Source organism: Ambystoma mexicanum, chromosome 7p (genome assembly GCF_040938575.1).
Source record: "Ambystoma mexicanum isolate Mex_15411 chromosome 7p, UKY_AmexF1_1, whole genome shotgun sequence".
In the NCBI taxonomy this organism is placed as follows: Eukaryota; Metazoa; Chordata; class Amphibia; order Caudata; family Ambystomatidae; genus Ambystoma; species Ambystoma mexicanum.
Window position 1 is genome coordinate 645,982,461 of NC_090939.1, and position 20,278 is coordinate 646,002,738.

The 20,278-nt window shown below is 49.4% G+C and overlaps 1 protein-coding gene across 1 annotated transcript in view; it reads right to left on the minus strand.

The window, feature by feature from the left end:
• Nucleotides 1–20,278, minus strand: part of LOC138526217 (lysozyme g-like) — a 134,021-nt gene that overhangs the window by 22,180 nt on the left and 91,563 nt on the right. Inside the window, exon 3 of the mRNA XM_069636684.1 lies at nt 19,642–19,838. Within this exon, the coding sequence (XP_069492785.1) occupies nt 19,642–19,838 (197 nt within the window). The remainder of the gene's footprint in view (nt 1–19,641; nt 19,839–20,278) is intronic.

Sequence of the window (20,278 nt, forward strand, 5' to 3'; positions counted from 1 at the left end):
AACGTGACTGAAGTTGAGTTCTTGGGAATCACATTATCACCTAGCGGAGTGCGTATGGATTCAAAGAAGGTCGATGCAATTCTCAAATGGCCATCACCATCCTCCGTAAAAGGTGTTCAAAGCATGTTAGGCTTCGCTAACTTTTACCGCAGGTTTATCCCCGAATTCTCTCGGATAGTCCAGCCCATCACCGCCTTGTTAAAGAAAAACAAACGTATTGAATGGTCTACCGAGGCGGAGCAAGCTTTCCAGAATTTGAAGGCTAAATTTATCTCTGCACCAATTGTAAAACATCCTCCCCCCGAACTCCCCTACATCGTTGAAACTGATACTTCGAGCCTTGCCATGGGGGCAGTTCTATCACAAAAGGACCCAGTAACCAATCAGTTGCATCCCGTGGCATTTTGGTCCCGCAAATTCTCGCCTCCTGAAATCAATTACGCTATTACTGATAAGGAACTTCTGGCTATCAAGTCTGCCTTTAAGGCTTGGCGGCATTATCTTCTGGGGGCCTGACACACCGTTACTGTGATTACGGATCACCGAAACCTGCAATATTTGAAAACCGCAAAAGCCCAATCCTCTAGACAACTCCGTTGGGCACTATTCTTTGCCGAGTTTGACTTCATAATTACCTATCGACCTGGTACAAAAAACGGTAAAGCTGATGCCCTTTCTCGGATGGGAGTGGAAGAACACTTGATCAACCCTAAACCTGTACCTATCATTCCCGAACAAAGAATTCTGGGTGTAATCGCCACACAATCCATGGAGGAAGTTAAGGATAAAGTCAGGCAACTTGTAACTCCAGCAGACATACAGAATTGCATCTGCAGGGAAAGGACTTTGCAGTGAAGGACAACTTATTGTATTTCCAAGAACGATTATACCTGCCCAGCACCGATTTACAGAAAAGGGTAATCTCTTGTTATCACGATTCCTTAATGGAAGGACATCCCGGTATGGCCAAAACCTCAGAAAAGATCAAGCGCTACTTCTGGTGGCCGTCCTGGAAAAAAGATATCAGAGACTTTATAATGTCCTGTGGAGTATGCGCCCAAAACAAGAATCAAAAGGAAAAACCAGCCGGCCTCTTACGCCCTATTGACATCCCACCTCGCCCTTGGCATACGCTTTCTATGGACTTCATCACCGATCTACCTCCATGCTCCGGATACAATACGATCCTAGTAATCGTGGACTTATTCTCCAAGATGGCGCATTTCATTCCACTCAAAGGCTTGCCAACAGCAACAACTCTGGCCCGAGAATTTCTCGAAAACATCGTCCGACTGCACGGTTTTCCTTCAGTTCTAATTTCGGATCGAGGTAGTCAATTCATTTCTCATTTTTGGCGAAGTTGCTGTCGGTCGGCTCAAATTGATGTGAGACTATCGACCAGTCACCACCCTCAAACCGACGGACAAACCGAGAGGACCAATCAAACTCTGGAACAGTATTTACGCTGCATGCTGCAACAAACTGAAAACTCTTGGAAAGGTATCCTTTGGATAGCCGAATATGCCTACAATAACTTTGTCCACTCGGGAACTGGGAAAACCCCGTTTTTTCTTCTATACGGCAGTCACCCTCGAACCTCGGAGTTGGATCCACTCCAAGATCTTGGAACACCAGCAGTAGACTACCTGCATTCTACAATCACCCAAGCCTTTAAGGAAGCCGTTTCTCACCTTCAAAGGGCTAAGGAACAATACAAGAAAGGAGCACATCAACATCGGAAGGAAGCCCCCCAATATCAAGTAGGAGATCAAGTCTGGTTATCCACCAAATATCTACCTCTAAAAGGATCACGCACATTCAACCCAAGATACCTTGGTCCCTATTCCATCACTACCATAGTAAACCCAGTAGCGGTCAAGTTGGACTTGCCCCCTCACATGAAGATACATCCGGTCTTCCACGTCTCTCTATTGAAACCCGTGCAACCTCAAACCCGACTAACTAAATCTCCAAAACCTATCCTAGTTGATGGAGAACTCGAGTTTGAAGTCAAAAGCATCCTGGACTCCAAGATCTCCAAATCTAAACTATTTTACCTAATTGACTGGAAAGGCTACGGCCCCCAAGAAAGATCCTGGGAACCTGCAGAATATGTCCACGCTCCTCGTCTAATCAAAAGATTCCATCGAACATTTCCTGACAAACCCAAACCCCCGGAGAAGCCCGGTTTGGGAGGGGCCTTGAGGGGGGGTGCTGTCATGATCTCTGCTTCCAAGAGGTCAGGACTTACCCAACTCCCTTGGAAGTAGACCCATAACCCAGGTTCCGAGTGCCAACCAGTCCCAATTGGGACCTTTTGGACCCTGTCCTGGCGCCAGTGGCACCAGGCTCATAAATATGCCCAGTCCCAGCGCTGGAAGCGCCGGGCTCATAATGCTTGGGTGGACTTACCTGCAGCAGACCATGCTGCTTACTTAACTGCCAGTTGAGCCTCTAATCCTCTTCTGTTTGGGACAACTTTTCCTGTTGGGTGGGGCAGGAGCCACTCCCTAGGTTCAGAACACTGGAACTCTTCTGGAAAGCAGGAACTCTTTTCTTACCTAGGCGAGGCTGTGGAAGGAGAAACCTAAGCACTACAGGAGGCTATTTAAACCACACCCGATGGATGAATCTTGCTTTGCGTTATTCTGCATCCTCTGCAGCAGAACGCTCACTGTGTCTTCTGCATCTGATCCTGGGCCTAAGGGAAAAAGGCTTACCATCCTGAATCCAGTCTTCAGCAACACCTATAAAGACAAGAAAGAACAGGTTAGCATTACGGTCTTCAGTGACAGCGCTTCTCTTACCTGGTCCATCGGCTGTCACCAACACCTCGCGCTGCATTCCGGCATCTGAAAGACAAAGGCTTACCTACTCTTCACGTGCTCCGGAGGTCTTCGCACTACATTCCGGCATCTGAAAGACAAAAGCTTACCAACTCTGCGCACGCTCCGGAGGCCTTCGGCGCTGCATCCCGCATCTGAAAGACAAAAGACGGTGCGTTTAAAGACATTGGGTAACTTTATTACTCACGTGCCAGTACTCCTTCCCACGCCGAACCCAGTGGGTATTCCGGCACCCTTCAGCAGCCCCGAACTTGTACCTGCAAGATAAAAGGACAGTTAGTGCGCATCGTGAAGCAGGCAACAAGCGCTTATTTACGTGCTTCCAGGCGCTTCTTTTCCTCACACGGGTTCCATCCTCAACTCACTTCAGCCCGTCATCCGCCATCGCCGGAACCCTGCAAAACAAGAGACATCATTACAAAAGTCTTTTAAAGACATTGGAAATACTCGGAACTTACCGTTCGTGCAGTAAACGACGGACAGCAGTCCTCTGAGGTCAAGAGGCCTGCACCCTTATCCAGTGAAGAAACTGGTTCTGGCACCCTGCCCCGAGGCAGATGGAGAGCTCGGCGTTCACTTACCTAAGGTGAGAGCGTTAACCTTTGGGGTTCTACAGGAGAAGAGAAGGGGAAGAAGAGAGAGACACCCAATAACCCCAGTTCATTGATCCCATATTTTCTATCTGCAGACATCTTACTCTTCGAGTCAGACATACAGTGCACAGAGGTCCAGCCCAAAGAGCCAACCGTGTGTTACACATCACCTTTGAAGATACGATATTCGCCCAGTCAAGACCGGCGCCTCTGCGGGAATCAGGTGAGCGTTACACTTTGTCCTGCCCTGGGGCAGGCCAGCACCGAAATGCTAGGCAATTCTCCTCTGAACAAGAGTACCAACAGCAACCCCAGACACGTGTTTCCGTCTGGTTGGACCTCATCATTAGGGTGGAGCTGTGCCTCTCTAAGAAAAGTGAGCAAGGGGTCCACGTCTGGATTCCCCTAGTAACTTAGGGTGAGACACAAAGTTACTTAAATATGCACATTAACGACTCCCAGGACCCCCCTTGTTAATTTGCATACAATATGTTACTGACAAATGAACAGCTACGCTCAAATATTCCAACATTTATTAAATTTCCTGTGCCCAAATATAGTTGATGTCGTAATTGACTTAAGTGAGTTGGGCAATTGACAAACCCATAAACTATAGGATTGAGATGTTTCTAATCGAGGACCACTAGATGGCGCTGTCACACTAGCAAATTACGAATATGAGACAGCGACTTTACGGATAAGCTCGACGTGACATATACTTAATATGATAACCATGATGTATGCACAAAATAGTTATTGAACAGCGGCTCAGCAAGGGCGAAACTGAATGTATTCATTTATCATCGATTTATATTAGGTCATAAGACACTTACAGACACTTCAAGGCTGTTTGTTATTTTTTCCTTCATTTGTAGCAGAGGTACAAGGGACGTCAGAACAACAGCATTCGATCAATTTATTATCTTCGGGCCATCTTTCCTTTGCTAATCATGTAAAGTGCACAGCAGTTCATAATATAGGAGTACATGGTGGGGTAATTTGTAATCCTTGTATCTCCCCCAAATACCTTCAAAAACCTCTTTGGGATTCGGGAGGGTAGCTCAAGGTCAACGTGCTCGCCTTGGAGCAACACAGGTTCGATCCTCTGGTCCTGTTGAATTCCGACAGCGTTCGGAACCAGGAATCATGAGCAATTACAGCATAGACAATGAGACTAATCAATGAGATGCGGGAGCAGAGTCGGTGCTTCTGAACTCCTTTATTAATGCCATACAGACTCTTCGTAGAGTGTCATCATGACTTTCTTGTGAGGTACCGAAGATGAGAATATCGTCGCTATAGTTCAGGCAGTGAGGGATGTGTTTGACTATTTGATGTATTTTGTTCTGGAAAGTTTCGGCAGCTGACGACATTCCAAAGCTTAACCTCTTGTATCTGAAAAGTCCCAGATGAGTTGAGAATGTGGTGATGTACCTGGATGAAGGATGGAGTTCAAGTTGATGATAACCTTTGTTTAGGTCAATTAGGGGGGGCGTGGCTAACCGCCATGTAGGAAGGACGTGTTCGGCGCAGCTCCGCTCGATACGATTATGGATCCGCCACCAACTACCGCTTAAACTTGACTGCAGCCACTTGAAAACAGAATATAGGTCGTGTGAAGGAGTGTTCCGCCTGTTGACGAAGTTTGGGAGCCTCACGACCCTCTGAGGGCCCGCACCATCGAAAAGAAACGGAACGTCGTACGAGGACAGAAAATGGCGGCCATGATGATGCCCAGCCTGACGCTGTAGCGGAGCCCTGTGACCGACCGGGAGGAACCCGCAAGGGGCCAGCCTTTATGGGACTCGATCTGAAGTGGCAGAGATTGCCTAAGCTGAGACTGGTGCTCCTGTGTCCCGAAGAAGAGCAGCGAGGAGACGGAGGGGGGAGCGCCTGATGCGGCCTTAACTACACCCTCACCGGGCCCTGCTGAGCGGCCCACTGGCGTAGCCCGGCGGGCGGCCGACGCACAACCCCCCCCCCACGAAGTATCCCCAGCACGGCGCCATCGGACACAGACTGTGTAGTGCCTGCCGAGGCCTGACGGACCACGAAGATAGGACATGACCACTAAGGGCGCCCGAAGCAGACACCGCCAAACTACCATGGAGTCCTTCGCGGCCGCTGGAGCGATCGGACCCGCGGAGGCTTCTGCCCCTGTGGAGGTGCCGGGCGCCGCGAGACCCGAGCCAGCTAACTCCCAACTGCTAGAGGCCATCAAGACACTCCAGAAAACCATGGAGGACAAGATTGATGCGGTTGCGATCGACCTGAATTTACTGAGGCAGGATGTGCGCTCTATCACCGGCAGAACGGACGCTCTCGAGATCCAAGTCCGAGACAATACCGATGCCAAAACTCAACTTTTAAAGGATGTAGACATTTTGGCGCAGAAAGTGAAGAACCTAGAGGACAGGGCTGAGGAGGCCGAAGGAAGGGCCCGCAGAAACAATATCAGAATTATCGGCCTGCCCGAGGGCATCGAGGGCAACGACCCTACCAACTACGTCGAGAACCTGCTCATACAGGAAATTGGGGCCGGGAAACTGTCGCAGGGCTTCACTATTGAAAGAGCCCATCGCTCCTTAGCCAGGAGGCCCCCACCGGGGACCCCACCAAGACCCATAATAGCCAAAGTCCTCAACTATAGGGACAGGGAATCCATTTTGGCCTTCACCAGGATGGGCGGATCCATACAGAGGGACGTCGCAAAGATAGCAATCTACCCTGACTACACCCTGCAGGTTCAAAGGAGCAGGGCCCAGTTCCACCACACCAAGGCGAGACTCAAGGAAGCAGGCCTGCGCTATCTACTCCTCTACCCGGCTAGACTCAAGGTCCTGCGCAACAACAAGGCCCACCTATTTGATAACCCAGCAGAGGCCTGCGAATGGATGGACAGAGAACAGATCCCGGACATCGAACGGAAGCAGCGCGGGCCCTAGCCGCCCGCAACAAAGGAACTTCTCCACTCATTGACTGCAGTCGCCGATCGTATATTCACATGACAATAGTCGTTGCGACACTGATGGAACCGGAGCCGCGCCGGTCGTGGCGCACCTCCTGACAACACCTTCGGAGGCAGCCCCTTTCCTAACCCCAGGATACTTTGGGTGAGTTCACCCGCCCGTAGGGCACCGGAAGACCCTGGTCTGATGGGGCAGAAACGGGGATGTCAGAGCAAGGGCAACCTCGCTAGACGTGTTATGTTTGAAGTTGTGTTTTTTGTTAAGTTAGACGTTGTTGTTTGTGGGGGTTCGAACCCCAAGTTGGGATCGCAGTTTGAATTGGACACAAACCTGACCGGGACCAAGCGCAGCGGAATTGCAACCAGGACGACCAAGTTCGTCAAACCCCTCAACCTCACGCTTCCCACAGCCGCACGACCACACACAGACCATGGCTGAGAGGATTAGAGTCATGTCCTGGAACGTCAGGGGGCTAAACAGCTATATCAAACAGCGCCGCATCCACGCCTACATGAAACGCCACAGGGTCGGAATCGCCCTCCTTCAAGAGACCCACTTATGTGGCCCTAAGCTTGCAGCGTTGGCCAAGGTCTGGCGGGGCACCCTAGTGGGCTCCCCCTACTCCCCCTACGCCAGAGGCGTCTTGATATGGATCGCCCCCTCTGTCCCAGTCAAGCTGATCCACACCAAAACGGACAATGAAGGTAGGATGGCCCTGGCATCATGATTCGGGACGTCCGCCTGATTTGCACCTATGCCCCGAATCATGATGCCACTGTTTTCTTTCGCTCGCTGTACGCTCGGCTGACCCCGAGTAATGAATGCATAACGATATGGGGAGGTGACAACAACTGTACCCTGAACCCTCGCATAGACAGGTCGGATGGTAAACATGGGGACCCCTCCCCACCCGCCAAGATATTGAACGCCCTCACGCAGCAATATGCCCTGAAAGACCTGTGGAGAGTGCAAAACCCCGAAACCAGAGGCTACTCCTTTTACTCCCCCCCACATAAGGTCCATACCAGGATAGACTGCCTGTTCATTAGCGAAGAGCACGTGGCGGGATTTGAGGACACGCAGTACCTAGCCAGGGTACTTTCAGACCACTCCCCTTTGATGACCCCCCATCCCCACGTGGAAATTGAGAAGCGAAGCGCTGTTGGACAAAGCCTTCAGCGAACAAATCAGGGAGGGTTCCACACATTACTGGCAGACCAACATTGATAGCGTCAGATACTTAGGCACAGCCTGGGAAGCCTACAAGGTGGTAACTAGGGGGGAAATGATAGCCGCGGCTGGAGGGGCCCTAAAATCCGTCACGTCCCTGTTAGCGCACGCTGAGACTGAACTCCAAGATCTCGAAGCCACCCCGTCCCCTGATCCCGCCCACCTGCAAAAGATGATTGATCTTAAACAAACATGCCTAACACACTGGGAGACGCTGGGGAAGTTGAGCTATACAAAATTCACGGAGAGGAATCATGTCCTGGGCGATAAACCCGGGAAGCTTCTTGCATGGCTTTATAAACGAGAAACCCCCAGATACCCCATTTGCTCCATTCGTAACACAGACGGCCTGACCCTCCACACGCAAGTGGGTATCAACGCAGCGTTCAAACAATATTACCAAACCCTGTACTCCGATCCAGCCCCGCCCCCTGACCACGCGATCGAAGACGCCCTAGACGCCATCTGGCTCCCACGCCTGGAGGACCACTTGGCAGATCCCCTCGGAGCCCCCGTCACCCCCGACGAGGTCACAGCCACCATTAGGTCATTGCCCTCGGGTAAAACGCCGGGACCGGACGGTCTCCCGAGCGAATTTTATAAGGCCTATGAGGACATACTGGCCCCCCTGTTGTCCAAAGTATATAACGAGGCGTATGACATAGGCCACCTCCCCGACACCATGATTGAAGCCACCATCATCCCCCTACTTAAGCCCGACAAGGACAGCTCTGACTGCGGCTCATACCGCCCACTATCCATGTTGAATGTAGACAACAAAATCCTCACCGCATTACTGGCCAGAAGGCTTCGTGCAGCCGTCCCGTACCTCATACACCAGGATCAGACGGGCTACATGCAGGGTCGCTCTATGTCCGAGAACCTGCGAAGGCTGCACCACGTGATACACAGCACAAACGGCATGCCCGGTAAATATGCAGTTGTGTCCCTCGACGCCTCTAAGGCCTTTGATTCGGTCCGATGGACATGGCTTTATGCCACCTTAGCAAAGATGGGGATCGGAACGGCTTTTTTGAACTGGGTAAAACTCATTTACACCAACCCCACCGCCAGAGTGCGTACCAACAACACCTTTTCTGAAAAATGGAGCCTGGCCAGGGGCACTCGGCAAGGGTGCCCCCTATCCCCTCTACTTTACATCTTAGCGATTGAACCAGTGGCAGCATACCTTAGGCAGGAATACGGTGACGGGGGAATAACGATAAATGGTGTGAACCACCTTGTCTCCATGTATGCGGATGACATGCTCCTCTACCTGAGGGATCCCGAACATCTTCTCCCCTACATCCTGGAAACCCTAGACGGGTTCCACAGATGTACAGGGGTCCAGATTAACCATAGCAAGTCTTGCTTATTCCCCCTGGCTGCACTTAGTGGAACCAAGGAAGAACACCTCCCCCCTCTGGCCCTTAAATGGGAACCCACTACGTTCAAATATCTGGGCGTCGTGATCCACCGGGACCCTGAGACCGAACATGTTCTGAACACGGGCAGGGCTAAGGAGGGACTGGCTAAATCAATCGACCTATGGTGCAAATTGCCCCTTTCGATGGCTGGTAGGGCGGGACTCCTTAAAATGGTAGCACTCCCCCGTCTCCTACACTTCTTCACCAACGTCCCCTACAACATCCCCCAGCGTTTTTTCAAAGACCTGGCCATGCTATGTAGGAAACTCTTATGGCGGGAGGGGAGGCACAGAGTTGCCCTAGACATTACTCAAAGACCGTACGAGAGGGGTGGCCTGAACACCCCTAACTTTGAGCTCTACTACATAGCGGCCCAGCTTAAGCACGTGATCCAGTGGATGGCTGATGATGCCATGACGGATACACGCCTATTGCAGCCCCCCGACGCACCATGGCTGCTCAGGGACCTCCTCTGGATCGGACCAATGCCCAAAACGCTGGACGCGCACCTCATCCGCCTAGGCACTCAAATTTGGAGTCGGGCCTGCAAGTTGGTCAAGCTGTCCGACCCCTACTCCCCACAGATCCCTATAGCCGCCATCATGTTCACTAGGCCGGAAGACCGGAAGGCGATCCGGAACATATGGGAACCCTCCGGCGTCGCCACTCTGGGCGATCTGGTGGACGACCAGGGCATCCACACATTTCCCGAGCTGCACGAATTGACTGGGGTCCCACTGGGTCAGTTCCTCCTATACGGGGCGGTGCTGGACAGACTTAGGAGGCGATGGCCGGATGCAGAATCCCAATGCGCCGGACATGAGGCCATAGAGAACCTGATAGGTGTGGCAGAAGGGGGACACGAAACCTCTAGGCTTTATGAGATCCTAATTGACAACACCACACATAGCGAACTCACATGCAAGAGCAAATGGGAGGCCGAGCTGAACACACTATTCGGTGACACGGAGTGGGAAACAATAACACACTATCACAAAAAGGTTTCTAGGAATGCCCGATTCCAACTTATCCAATTTTACATCATCCATAGGGCCTACCTTACCCCAGCTGTCATCTCGAGATTCAATGGCGCTGGTGTGGTGCGGTGCCCCAAGTGCCAAGAACCTGCGGCCTCCCTGACCCACATGTTCTGGGCCTGCCCGAACATACGAACCTTCTGGTCGCAAATTCAGACCAAGGTAGCAGAGGAGGACATAACGCTAGACGTGCAATCCCCCAAGGCATGTCTATTGGGCTCGTACCCACGAGGGAAAAAAAACAAACCTCTCAACAGGCTCAAAGACTTGATGTACATCCTCACAAAAAGGCGCATCGCAATGGCCTGGAAGTGTCCCAGGGCCCCTAAACTTGTAACATGGTGGGAGGACCTTCGCAGATGGACTGTGGCTGAAACCGGGGCCTGGGAGCTGGCGCAAAGACAGCAAAAAATAAATGACTCGGAGGACCTCCTGCAGTGGATTGCCCTCACAACGGCCCTGTTCAGCCCTAAGGAAGCCAGCACCTCAGGCGAGGACCCGGACAGCCCGGGCTCACCCTAATGCCAGCAGCAGACTGCGTGACCCCGGTCCGGGTTCACTTGGGGAGGGAGGGAATGGGAAATTATTGTGGATATTTAATTGATTGTCGTGTTGATGATACTGGTTGTATGTTTTCTTGGAAAAAACAATAAAAATATATTTAAAAAAAAAAAACCTTTGTTTAGGTCAAGCTTCGAGAAGATTGTGGCTCCATGTAGAAGGTGCATCATGTCTGTCATGCGTGGTGCTAAGTGTCGTTCCCTTTCAATGGCCACATTTGGGGCACGCATGTCTACATAGAAGCGTATGCTCGACGTGCTGTCTTTCTTTGGTACGGGTACTATTGGCGAGACCCATGGCGTTGGGCCAGACGCTGGCTCGATGATGTCCTGTTGTAGCAGCAAATGTATTTCATCTTCCACTTGTCGTTGTATATTGAGGGGAATGCCCCGATAGATTTGAGCTATGGGGGGTGTGTCTGGGTTGATGTGTAGCTTGATTTGTCTGTCTTTTAGATGGCCTAGCCCTTTGAATAAAGATGGGAACATCTTTTGAATCATGTCTTTCGCGCTGGAGGTGTAGGCAGACATGATTTGGTACATGATGCTGATTAGTCCCATTTGTATGGCCTTACGGAAACTTAGAATGCTTCCTCCGGGTACCTCTCCTTTGATTACATACATTTGCACTTTCTGGCTTTGTTCTTTGTATTGGCACTTAGCGGTAAACATCCCTTTGCAGTTTAGCGGTTTATTGGACCCATAAGGGTATATCAATGTGTCAGCCTTCCGTAATTCTTTCTTTGTTTCGAGAGCTTTGTATACTATGTCACTTATAACATTGACTGTGGCACCTGTATCAATCAGGAATTCCAGACTTTGCCCATTCAGTTGAAGCAACAGCGTCGGACTGTATTCTGCCGCTGTTTCGTTGCCAAAGGCGTGCACATATGCTTGTTTTCTCTCCCCGCTGGATGATGATGATCTGGCCATTCTTCTTTCTTGCGGTGAATCATCCAGGTATCTGATGCTTTGTCTTGATTTGCGGTGTGGGGAGTTGTGTCGGCTCATGCGATGACTGGAGGTGCCCCTCCTTTCTTCCCGCCGCCGGGCAGATGGCAGGTGTTCCCTGGACGAGCTGGGTGAGCACCTCCTGCTGGGCGCGGTGAAATGACTCGAGTGTTTGCGTGGGTTTTCCCGCCTTGAGTTTCGGCCATCTTGTTTCCAGGACTCTCTGTTGGTTTCTGCACTTCGGAAGAAATGTATGTTTTTGCACACGGATTGGAAGTGGTTTACTCCCAGCATCTGTCGCAATGATGGCCTATCGCAGGGCATGGTCCTACGTGAGGAAATCGGAATCCACATCGGTAGCATTTTTTTTATCTGAAGTGTCAGCAGGAGTGTGGATGGGGCATACTGTTGCTGTTTTGGCGTTCTGTGTAATGGTAATATTTCCGAGCGACTCAGTTTGTAGCGTTAGTGCTGCATCAGCCCTCGCTATTTGAAGGATTTCTTCCAGTATCCTGCTTTTTTGTAACAGCTTTTGTGAAATTCAGGGGACCCACATCCTGCAATAGCTTGTGATTTAAGAGCTTTGTCAGTGGAATATTTGTCGAAATCACAGTACTTGGCTCTTTTTCTTAGTCTCATGACAAAATTGTCCATGCTTTCTTCTTTGTCCTGCGTAGTTGTGTGAAAGACACGCCTCTCGTAATCGACATTCCGCAGTGGTGCAAAATATGTGTTCAATGAGTCAATTATACCTTGAAATGAGTCTATGTTGGAATCAGTCATTTCAAAAACGATATCACGTACCGTGGGGCCCAGAGAATGAAGCAGATACCTCTCAGGCGGCGTTCCTCTCTGACTCCAGAGGCGTCAATGTAGATATGTAGTTCTTTTAGCCATCGAGCCCACCTGGGTGCCAAACTATTTGTGTCCGTCATGTCAAAATGAGGCACTGCTTGCAGTTGTAGCAACTCTGAGGAGCCTTCCTCTCTGCTGCTTGCCGATCTGGGGGTGGAACTCGCTTGGGGGCTTTGGAGGCAGCTGTCCGTGTTGTCTTCTGACATGATGGCAGGCACGAGTGATGTGCTTTTCATGCTACGTGCTCTAGCCAATTTTACCTTGTAATTTCACGTGGCCAGGGCTGTTTAAATAGACTTTATGAATTTGAGGGCCCACGTGACTCGTGTGCGCGTTTGTGTCCTGGGCTGTAGTTACCTCCGTGCCGGCGTCTTGAATGAAGGGTGTGCAGGCGAGCGGGAGCTGTCGCCTTTCAGTAGCTCGCATGCGCAATGTCACGGTGGTTAGACAGCAGTTTCCTCCGTGGTGGTGCCTTGATTGGTGTATGCGCAGGAGAGCGGGAGCAGTCTCTCCACCGCCGCCTGAGCGCAGAATGACACAGTAAGTAGGAAGCGGCAATGACCTCTTGGGCCTGCGGCCACGGTCTGCGCGCTGTGCTGCAGCTTCGGTCGGGTGGGTTCAACCGGGTTGGGTGACCCAGTCAGAATGTCCTCGTCACCATTGTTGAATTCCGACAGCGTTCGGAACCAGGAATCATGAGCAATTACAGCATAGACAATGAGACTAATCAATGAGACGCGGGAGCGGAGTCGGTGCTTCTGAACTCCTTTATTAACAGCCGAAAACTGGCACACGAGGCGGTAACCCCGCCTCTTCCCCCCGGCGTGGGGCGCAGCCCACTACAAATATGCAACTATAGAAATGGGACTTAATTCCCAAACAAACAATGTCATTGACATAGAAAAGGGGACGCAACAGGTCCGCGCTTAGAAACCTCTGGGCATTAAGCGCGTTATAAATAACCTATCATATCATTCCTCAGTTTCCAAATAATTTCAACACGTGATGGTAATTTAGTCATATCTATTTGCCATGTTTTGGACGTTGTTTTGATTACCACAGTCTCAGTATTGGTTGCTGGGGAAAAGTGGTACTTGGATGTGAGTGTGCTTGCAAGGAGCTAGAGTGACACTAGTAGAGTAGGGGGTAAATGAGAAAATGATTGGGAGCATGAAGGGGGACTGTGGGAGAAGGTTTGGGGGCTTTGTAGTGTAGCAGTAGTTTGGAGAGGAGGTGAGTAGCGGTCGTGTGGAGAAGAGAGTAGTAGTTTTAGTGTGCAGAGAGGAGAGTAGTAGTAGTATTGATGAGAGGAGATTAGTAAAAGTACAGGGATGCAACAGTGGTAGTGGTGTGGAGAGACAAGAGCAGTAGTAGTGTGGAGAGGGGAGAGTAGTAGTAGCCAGGTGAAGGGAGAGTATTGGTAAAAAGGTTATGTGAGTAGGAGTAAGGAGATAACATCAGAGGAACAGAAGGGAAGAGGTAGAGACCAAGGAGAGTGAAAGAAAGAAGGGGAGGGGAGTAGAACGAGAGAAAGGATGGAACATCAGGTCGAGGAGTACCAGGGCATGAAAGGAAAATACCAAGTGGGACATGCATGTCTGAAAGGCAGCTGTTCTTGTATTAATTTGTACTGTGGGACCTAGCTTAAGATTCTCCTTGATTGTTCCCAGAGGGAGACAGATGGAAAGGATGTTTGCCATCACAAAGAGGCAGGCCAAAGTATTGACAGTAGGGGGTTACCAATCTCCAGAAACCATCCTGAGTTTGAGCGGGCCTGGGCTTAAGGAGATAATCGCCTGCACTAGAAGGGAGAGAAGGATGGCCCTTAGTGAGCCCCTTTTCAAGTTATTTATAAAACACTTGAACTGTCTTCGAGAGATGGTGTGTTCTTGAGGCAATCTATGCCGTTGGGCAAGATGAAGCCTTCGGACTTGAAGATGTAGATAAAGTGGTGAGTCCCCCTGTTGAACTTTAGATATGATGTTATTGGCTCAGCAGATTTGTCTCATCCAAGACAAAACTGAGTTACGGGAAAGCCGCAATTGGTCGACTCCCATGATCCCTCTGAATCATCCATAAGGCTGTCTGGGACAGGGGACCACACTATCTGCAACTCTCTATTACTAAATATTCGCCCTCTAGAACTCTGCACTCCTCTGGCACCAACTTTATGTGTAAAGCGTTTGGCTAAACAGAGGGCAGTAGGTTGATCGGTTTCGTCAGCTGGCTCCCTTCTTTGGAACAGACACCCCCTCTTTGTCTTGAGCAGGACTTTCTTAAATTCTGAAATCTCCGCAAGACTTTCCTCTTTACCTCCTCCTTCCTTACTTCTCTCCTATGCTAATCTCACAGCTGCTTGTTTGGTGTCCAGGGCCCTTATGCATCCTCAGGGCCCTGGCCTCCCACACCGAATCGCCGCCCGGGTTCTGTATACACTCAGACTTGTCTCGGCACACCCTCCATCATGGAGGCTCACACTTACCAGACCTTGCACTTCAACTGTTGCTCAACAACGAACACCCCAGCAACTACCCCCATTCCTCCTCCCTTCTGTACTTGCACGTTCTGAACACTCACAAGGCATAGTAGGTTTGTCCTTTTCCCTCCCCACTCTATTTAATATTTGGTGGTATTTGAATGTTTCTCACCCACATGTTCCCTCCTGGTTGTCCTGTGGACGCTTTGAAACAGAATGTATTTGCTGTATAAGCGCCTAACAAGCCAACAATAAATAAATAAATCCTTTTGGGTGTCAATCGCGGCCAGGAAGACTGATTTCTGACTCTGGTTAACCAGGAATTTGCTGTGGAGCAACTGTCGGAACAGTGCCAAAGAGCATGCAACTGCCTCTGGAATGAAGATAATGATGATGACGTGCCTTCAGAAACTTAGTGGTGGGGAAAATGATATATGGGTTACCTGTGGGTTACCTGTGATCCCCTATTACAGTTATTGACAATTAACAGCAAGACCAGCCTGGCACAGACTGACAGGGAATGGTGGCAAATACTGAATGGCAAGAACTCTGGCTTCAGTAACACATTCCAGGAAAATCAAAGTGAATGCAGAAAGGAATACTGGACTCCAGAAAGAAGAAACATGACACTTGAATAGAAATCGACACACCTTTTAGGGACGGGTTCACACAAAATAGCACAAGGGATAACGCTGGTCACATTTTTCACTTCTACTTTACAGTGCAATGTCTATTTTACAACACACAATGAACACTCTGGGTTTTTTCAATAGGGTTGGGGTCAGTGACTGGCTCGATCACCTGCTGTTGCAGGAGTTTGTCTATCTCCTCCTCCACTTGCTGCTGTATATTGATGGGTATGCCCCGTAGTGTTGGGCCACTGGACGAATCTCGGGGTTGATGTGCAGTTGTATCTTCCTGTGTTTCAGTTTTCTCTGTCCTTTGATCAAATTCGGGAACGCTGCCTCTACGTCTTGCGGAATGGCAAAGTACTTGTGGGCCATTAGCTGGTATAAGATGTGTACCAGCCCCATGTCAACCGCCATCCTGAAACTGAGTATGCAGCTGCTGTTGACGTCCGTCTTTAGTACATGTAGCAGGATCTTCACTGTGTGAGTCTTCTGGGTGGTCCAGGGTGTTATGATGCCCTTGCATGGTAGGGGCGTGGTCGACCCATACGGGTAAATGTCAACTGTCAACTTCCTGAGGTTCGGAGGTAGGCCGAAGGCGTTGTAGGCCTCTTCACTAATTATATTAACAGTTGCCCCTGTGCCAATGAGAAGCTCTAGCAGGGTATCATTTACGTGAAGTGTGAGGACTGGGGTGTGTTGAGTGGCTGTACTATTGTTGAAAGTGAAGCAACGACTTGACCTAGTGTTTAGGGTCATTAATTGCCTGCAATGCACTGCCTTGCTATTAAGATTATCTTCAAAACTCTAGCCATCACCCACAAAAGCCTTTCGAACACTGCCCCTAAGTACCACTCGCAAAAGTTCAAAAAAGCGATTTCAACAAGACCCACCCGCTAATCCCACACCTTCTGTCTTCTCACCCCTATCTTTAGACTGAAGTGATCGAGGGGGGGGGACTTCCCTGTCATTGCCTCAAAGAACTGGAATGTGCTACCACCGGATCTAAGAGCGGAACAATCATACTGGGTCTTTCCGCAAACAACTTAAGAGTCTGCTGTACGCCTAATACGTGTCCCTTGCTGGACTGAGGTTCTAACTTCCCTGTTATTTCCTGTACAATGTTTCGCATGCTGGTAACTCATGTAACAGCGCCTTGATGCCTCTGGGTTTAGTGCGCTTTAGAAAAGCAAAAATAAACAAATAAATAAATAAATAAAGGCGATTTACACACAGTCCAAAAAACTGGGGTGGTAATGGACTTTTTTGAGGGTAAACTGCCCTTGCACATGTTGTGCGAGCCAATTTACCTTAAAAGAAATCTACAAAGATAGCTGCTGCTGGAAATAGTAAAGGGAGCTTGCAGGCAAGTACCTCTACTATTGCAAAGAGCCACTGACATGTTTTGTTACGGGACTGCAAAGTCAAACCTGGCAGTGAGCCAAACAAAATCTCTCTCTATCATGGCAGTAATACCCACAGATTGCAAATATGGATGAGGACATTTCAGTCAGTGTAACCTCATAGTCTGAGGTGCATGTGACTGGCAATCTGCTAAAGAATCCCCTTTTGGGCAGAGGTCAGAAGTACTTGGAGAGGCAACACTTAGCCATTGCTTTGGCTATGGATCTGCAGTGTGGGGTAGTGCATTTAAATGACATCTGTACACACCCACCATGCAAGCTCCTCCAAAATTAATCTCTTCTCTCATTTATGAAACCAAAAAAGCATCGTTTACAACAGTTTCAATAAAGTGCATCATGTTCTTTACAGTTTATTCATAAGTTTTGGTTTTGGACTTGGCTTTTTGTGTAGTAAAACTATGACGCAGTGTTCTTTAAAAATCAAATCTAAAATTGTTTTGATTTGGTTTCCTTTTTATTATGACTTGGATACTGTAAAGGTGTGGAAGGAGGAGACTGGCACAGAGGTGGCATGCTTTTGGGCAAAGACTTTCATTTATTGTCAAAAAGAAGAAGAAAACCTGCCAACCCAACCCTAAATCTAAGAGGTGGTTCCCTGCCTCAAAAAAATACTAAGGAGCTGTCAGAATATCCAAAACTAAAAAGTGCACTGTCCCATGCTATCCCTTACACCTATAACCAAACTAAAGTGAACTTTTCTCTTCTGGGTCCAGAAGAATGACTCCCTTCTTCTAGACGGGTATAGTTCACAAAGTCAGGGGAATGTCTCCCTTCCCCTGGTCTTTCTCAGGCTGGTATTTGTAGTTCCAGAAGGTAAGGGGGATCTCTCCCTTCCCCTGGCCTCTCTTAGGCTGGTTTTCACAGTTCCACAAAGTAAGGGGGAATGTCTCCCTTCGCCTGACCTTTCTCAGGCTTGTTTTCACAGTTCCATAAAGTAGGGGGAATGTCTCCCATGCCCTGTCCTTTCTCAGGCCGTTGATGTGTAAATACAGTGGTCCAGTTAGGCAGATCTGGTATACTTCCCTGCAAGATACTGCCACAAAGAATATATATGCCTGAGGAACTGCTCTGCAGTCACTGCAAGGTTCTTGACCCTGTATTTCTTCAACTGGTTATCCTCCAGTATCCCTGGTACACTGCCAGATATACCGGTTGTCCACTCGAGGGTCCTTGACCCCGTTACAATGGCTTCTTGTTCTCGGGTCCCAGACCCCTTCACAAAGGCTTTTCGTTCTCGGGTCCCAGACCCGTCACATTGGCTTTTAGGCCTTTCTCATAATATTCACAATGCAAGGGCGAATGTTTACCTTGCCCTGGCCTCTCTCTACTGTTTGCACAGTTTATCAACATCAGGGGGTATGCCCCCCTTCCCCTTGCTTAGCTCTATAATTCACACAGTTCTGTGGGTGAGGGTCCCAGAGCCAGATATTTCTCTTCTTTTGACCAGTGTTGTGAGGGACTCTCACTCTCTCTTCCCACTGATTATTCCTCCCATCTTGTCCCTGCCGGCACTCGTGTGCCTGCTGTTACCTCTGTGAATATTGTGGCACACCTCCGGTCTTCCACTGGATTTAGATCGGGTGTGTCTCTGGGTCGGTGTATCTTTCTGTTGCCCTCTGGACTTCGCTGTGCCATTGCAGGTCACCAGCTTCTAAGAACTTGGGGGCTGTCGTGAACCAGCCGTTCCGCCTCCAACCGGGCATGTCAGCATTTTGCACAGCAGGGCCCTTCTCTCTCGGGCTGAACGGTCGGTTCAGCAGCACGTCCAACGGCTCTGTTGACAGATGTGCTGCTGTCTCTTCCATTTTAGGTTTCCCCGCAGCTTCATGTTCGCCCCTGAGTTCTCTTTCATTCACCGTTCTCCTCAGTCTGCTCCATCTGCTTCCTAGAGCTCTGCCCACCAGCGACCTCTCTCCAGTAGACTGTCTTGTCAGTGCTTCTACCAACGGGTACCTCTTTGGGAGACAGCTACACACGTTTTCTTCTTCCTTGAACCTGCTGCAGCTGTTCTGCCTCCATTACCGAGGTTTGAGTTTCCCGGACTCTCTGCTTGGTTCAGTCCTTCCTTGATTTTTATGTTGTCATACTGAACACTCCTTCATGGAAGGCTAGAGAGTTGTTCCCAGTTCTCCTTGTGCCAGTGCTTGACTCCCATGCAATCTTCCTGCTCTTCTTCGTCACAGTATTTAGTGGTGAAGTCCTGGTTAGGTCAGCACTACTCTTCCTTGTCTCAGTGACTGCTGCACAACCCAGATGACAAACATACAGGGCAGAGTGTGACAAGGGGGCAGATAATATGGAATGTGGGGGTGTATCAAAGGTGTGAGTGGGGCTGAAATACTGCGTTCTCCTGTGTGGCCTCCTGTATCCCAGAGGGGGAATCCTTCCCCCATGAGATCCTCCTGCAGAGTACCAACCCCAAGGGGACAATCAGGTACCAGCCTCACCTCCCTGGCCTCATGAGACGGGTCTCCCCCTCAGGGAAAAGGGATGACAACGCAGGATTCTCACACTACCCTCAAAGGGATACAAATATTTGAGGGACATTTTGAAAAACATGCAAATAGTAGCTCTACTTAATTCTATCTCGGCAAAGATCAAATGCAATAGAAGAATCCCAATATTAATGTGACTAAAGCAATACCTGCATTAAACCCCATGCATTTCCACCGTCACCCCATCCATTGATGAGCCCTGTTCCTGCACGCGTCTCCCGAGAAATTATGCCAGCGATCAACGCTGGGTCCACGCAAAGCTTCCGGCCAACGTTGTGAATCTTGGTTTTATATTTCTCCATATGCACCAAGTCTGTATTGGACATTGTTTCTGATGCTCGAACACCTGCAGGGTAGGTAAATGAGTAATAAGAGAAATGTATGTTATTTTAGGACAATATTATATGTGCATTTTCCAACAAATCCTGACCAAAAAATCTACTCGTAACATATTTGATCTGCAATAATGGGACTAGATAAGCAACAACAGGAGGCAGATGAGATTTCAAAACAACTAAAACAGAAAGCAAGTAAGATCACATGAGGGGACAAACCCTGAAGCTTTGCTTGAGAAGCTCTGACCCTTCATAACCAAGTCACTCAACAAAGTTGGCCACCTTATCCTGATTGGTCAAAATGACCAACAAATGGTTACAAATGAGAGGAACTGTCTAGAATATGGAATATTTCCACCAGCAACGAAGATAAGCCGTAGTGCAAAATACTCATGATATGGAACACAGCCATCAAAAGAGCAGGGTACCCTTTCTAGGAAAGAAAACAAGC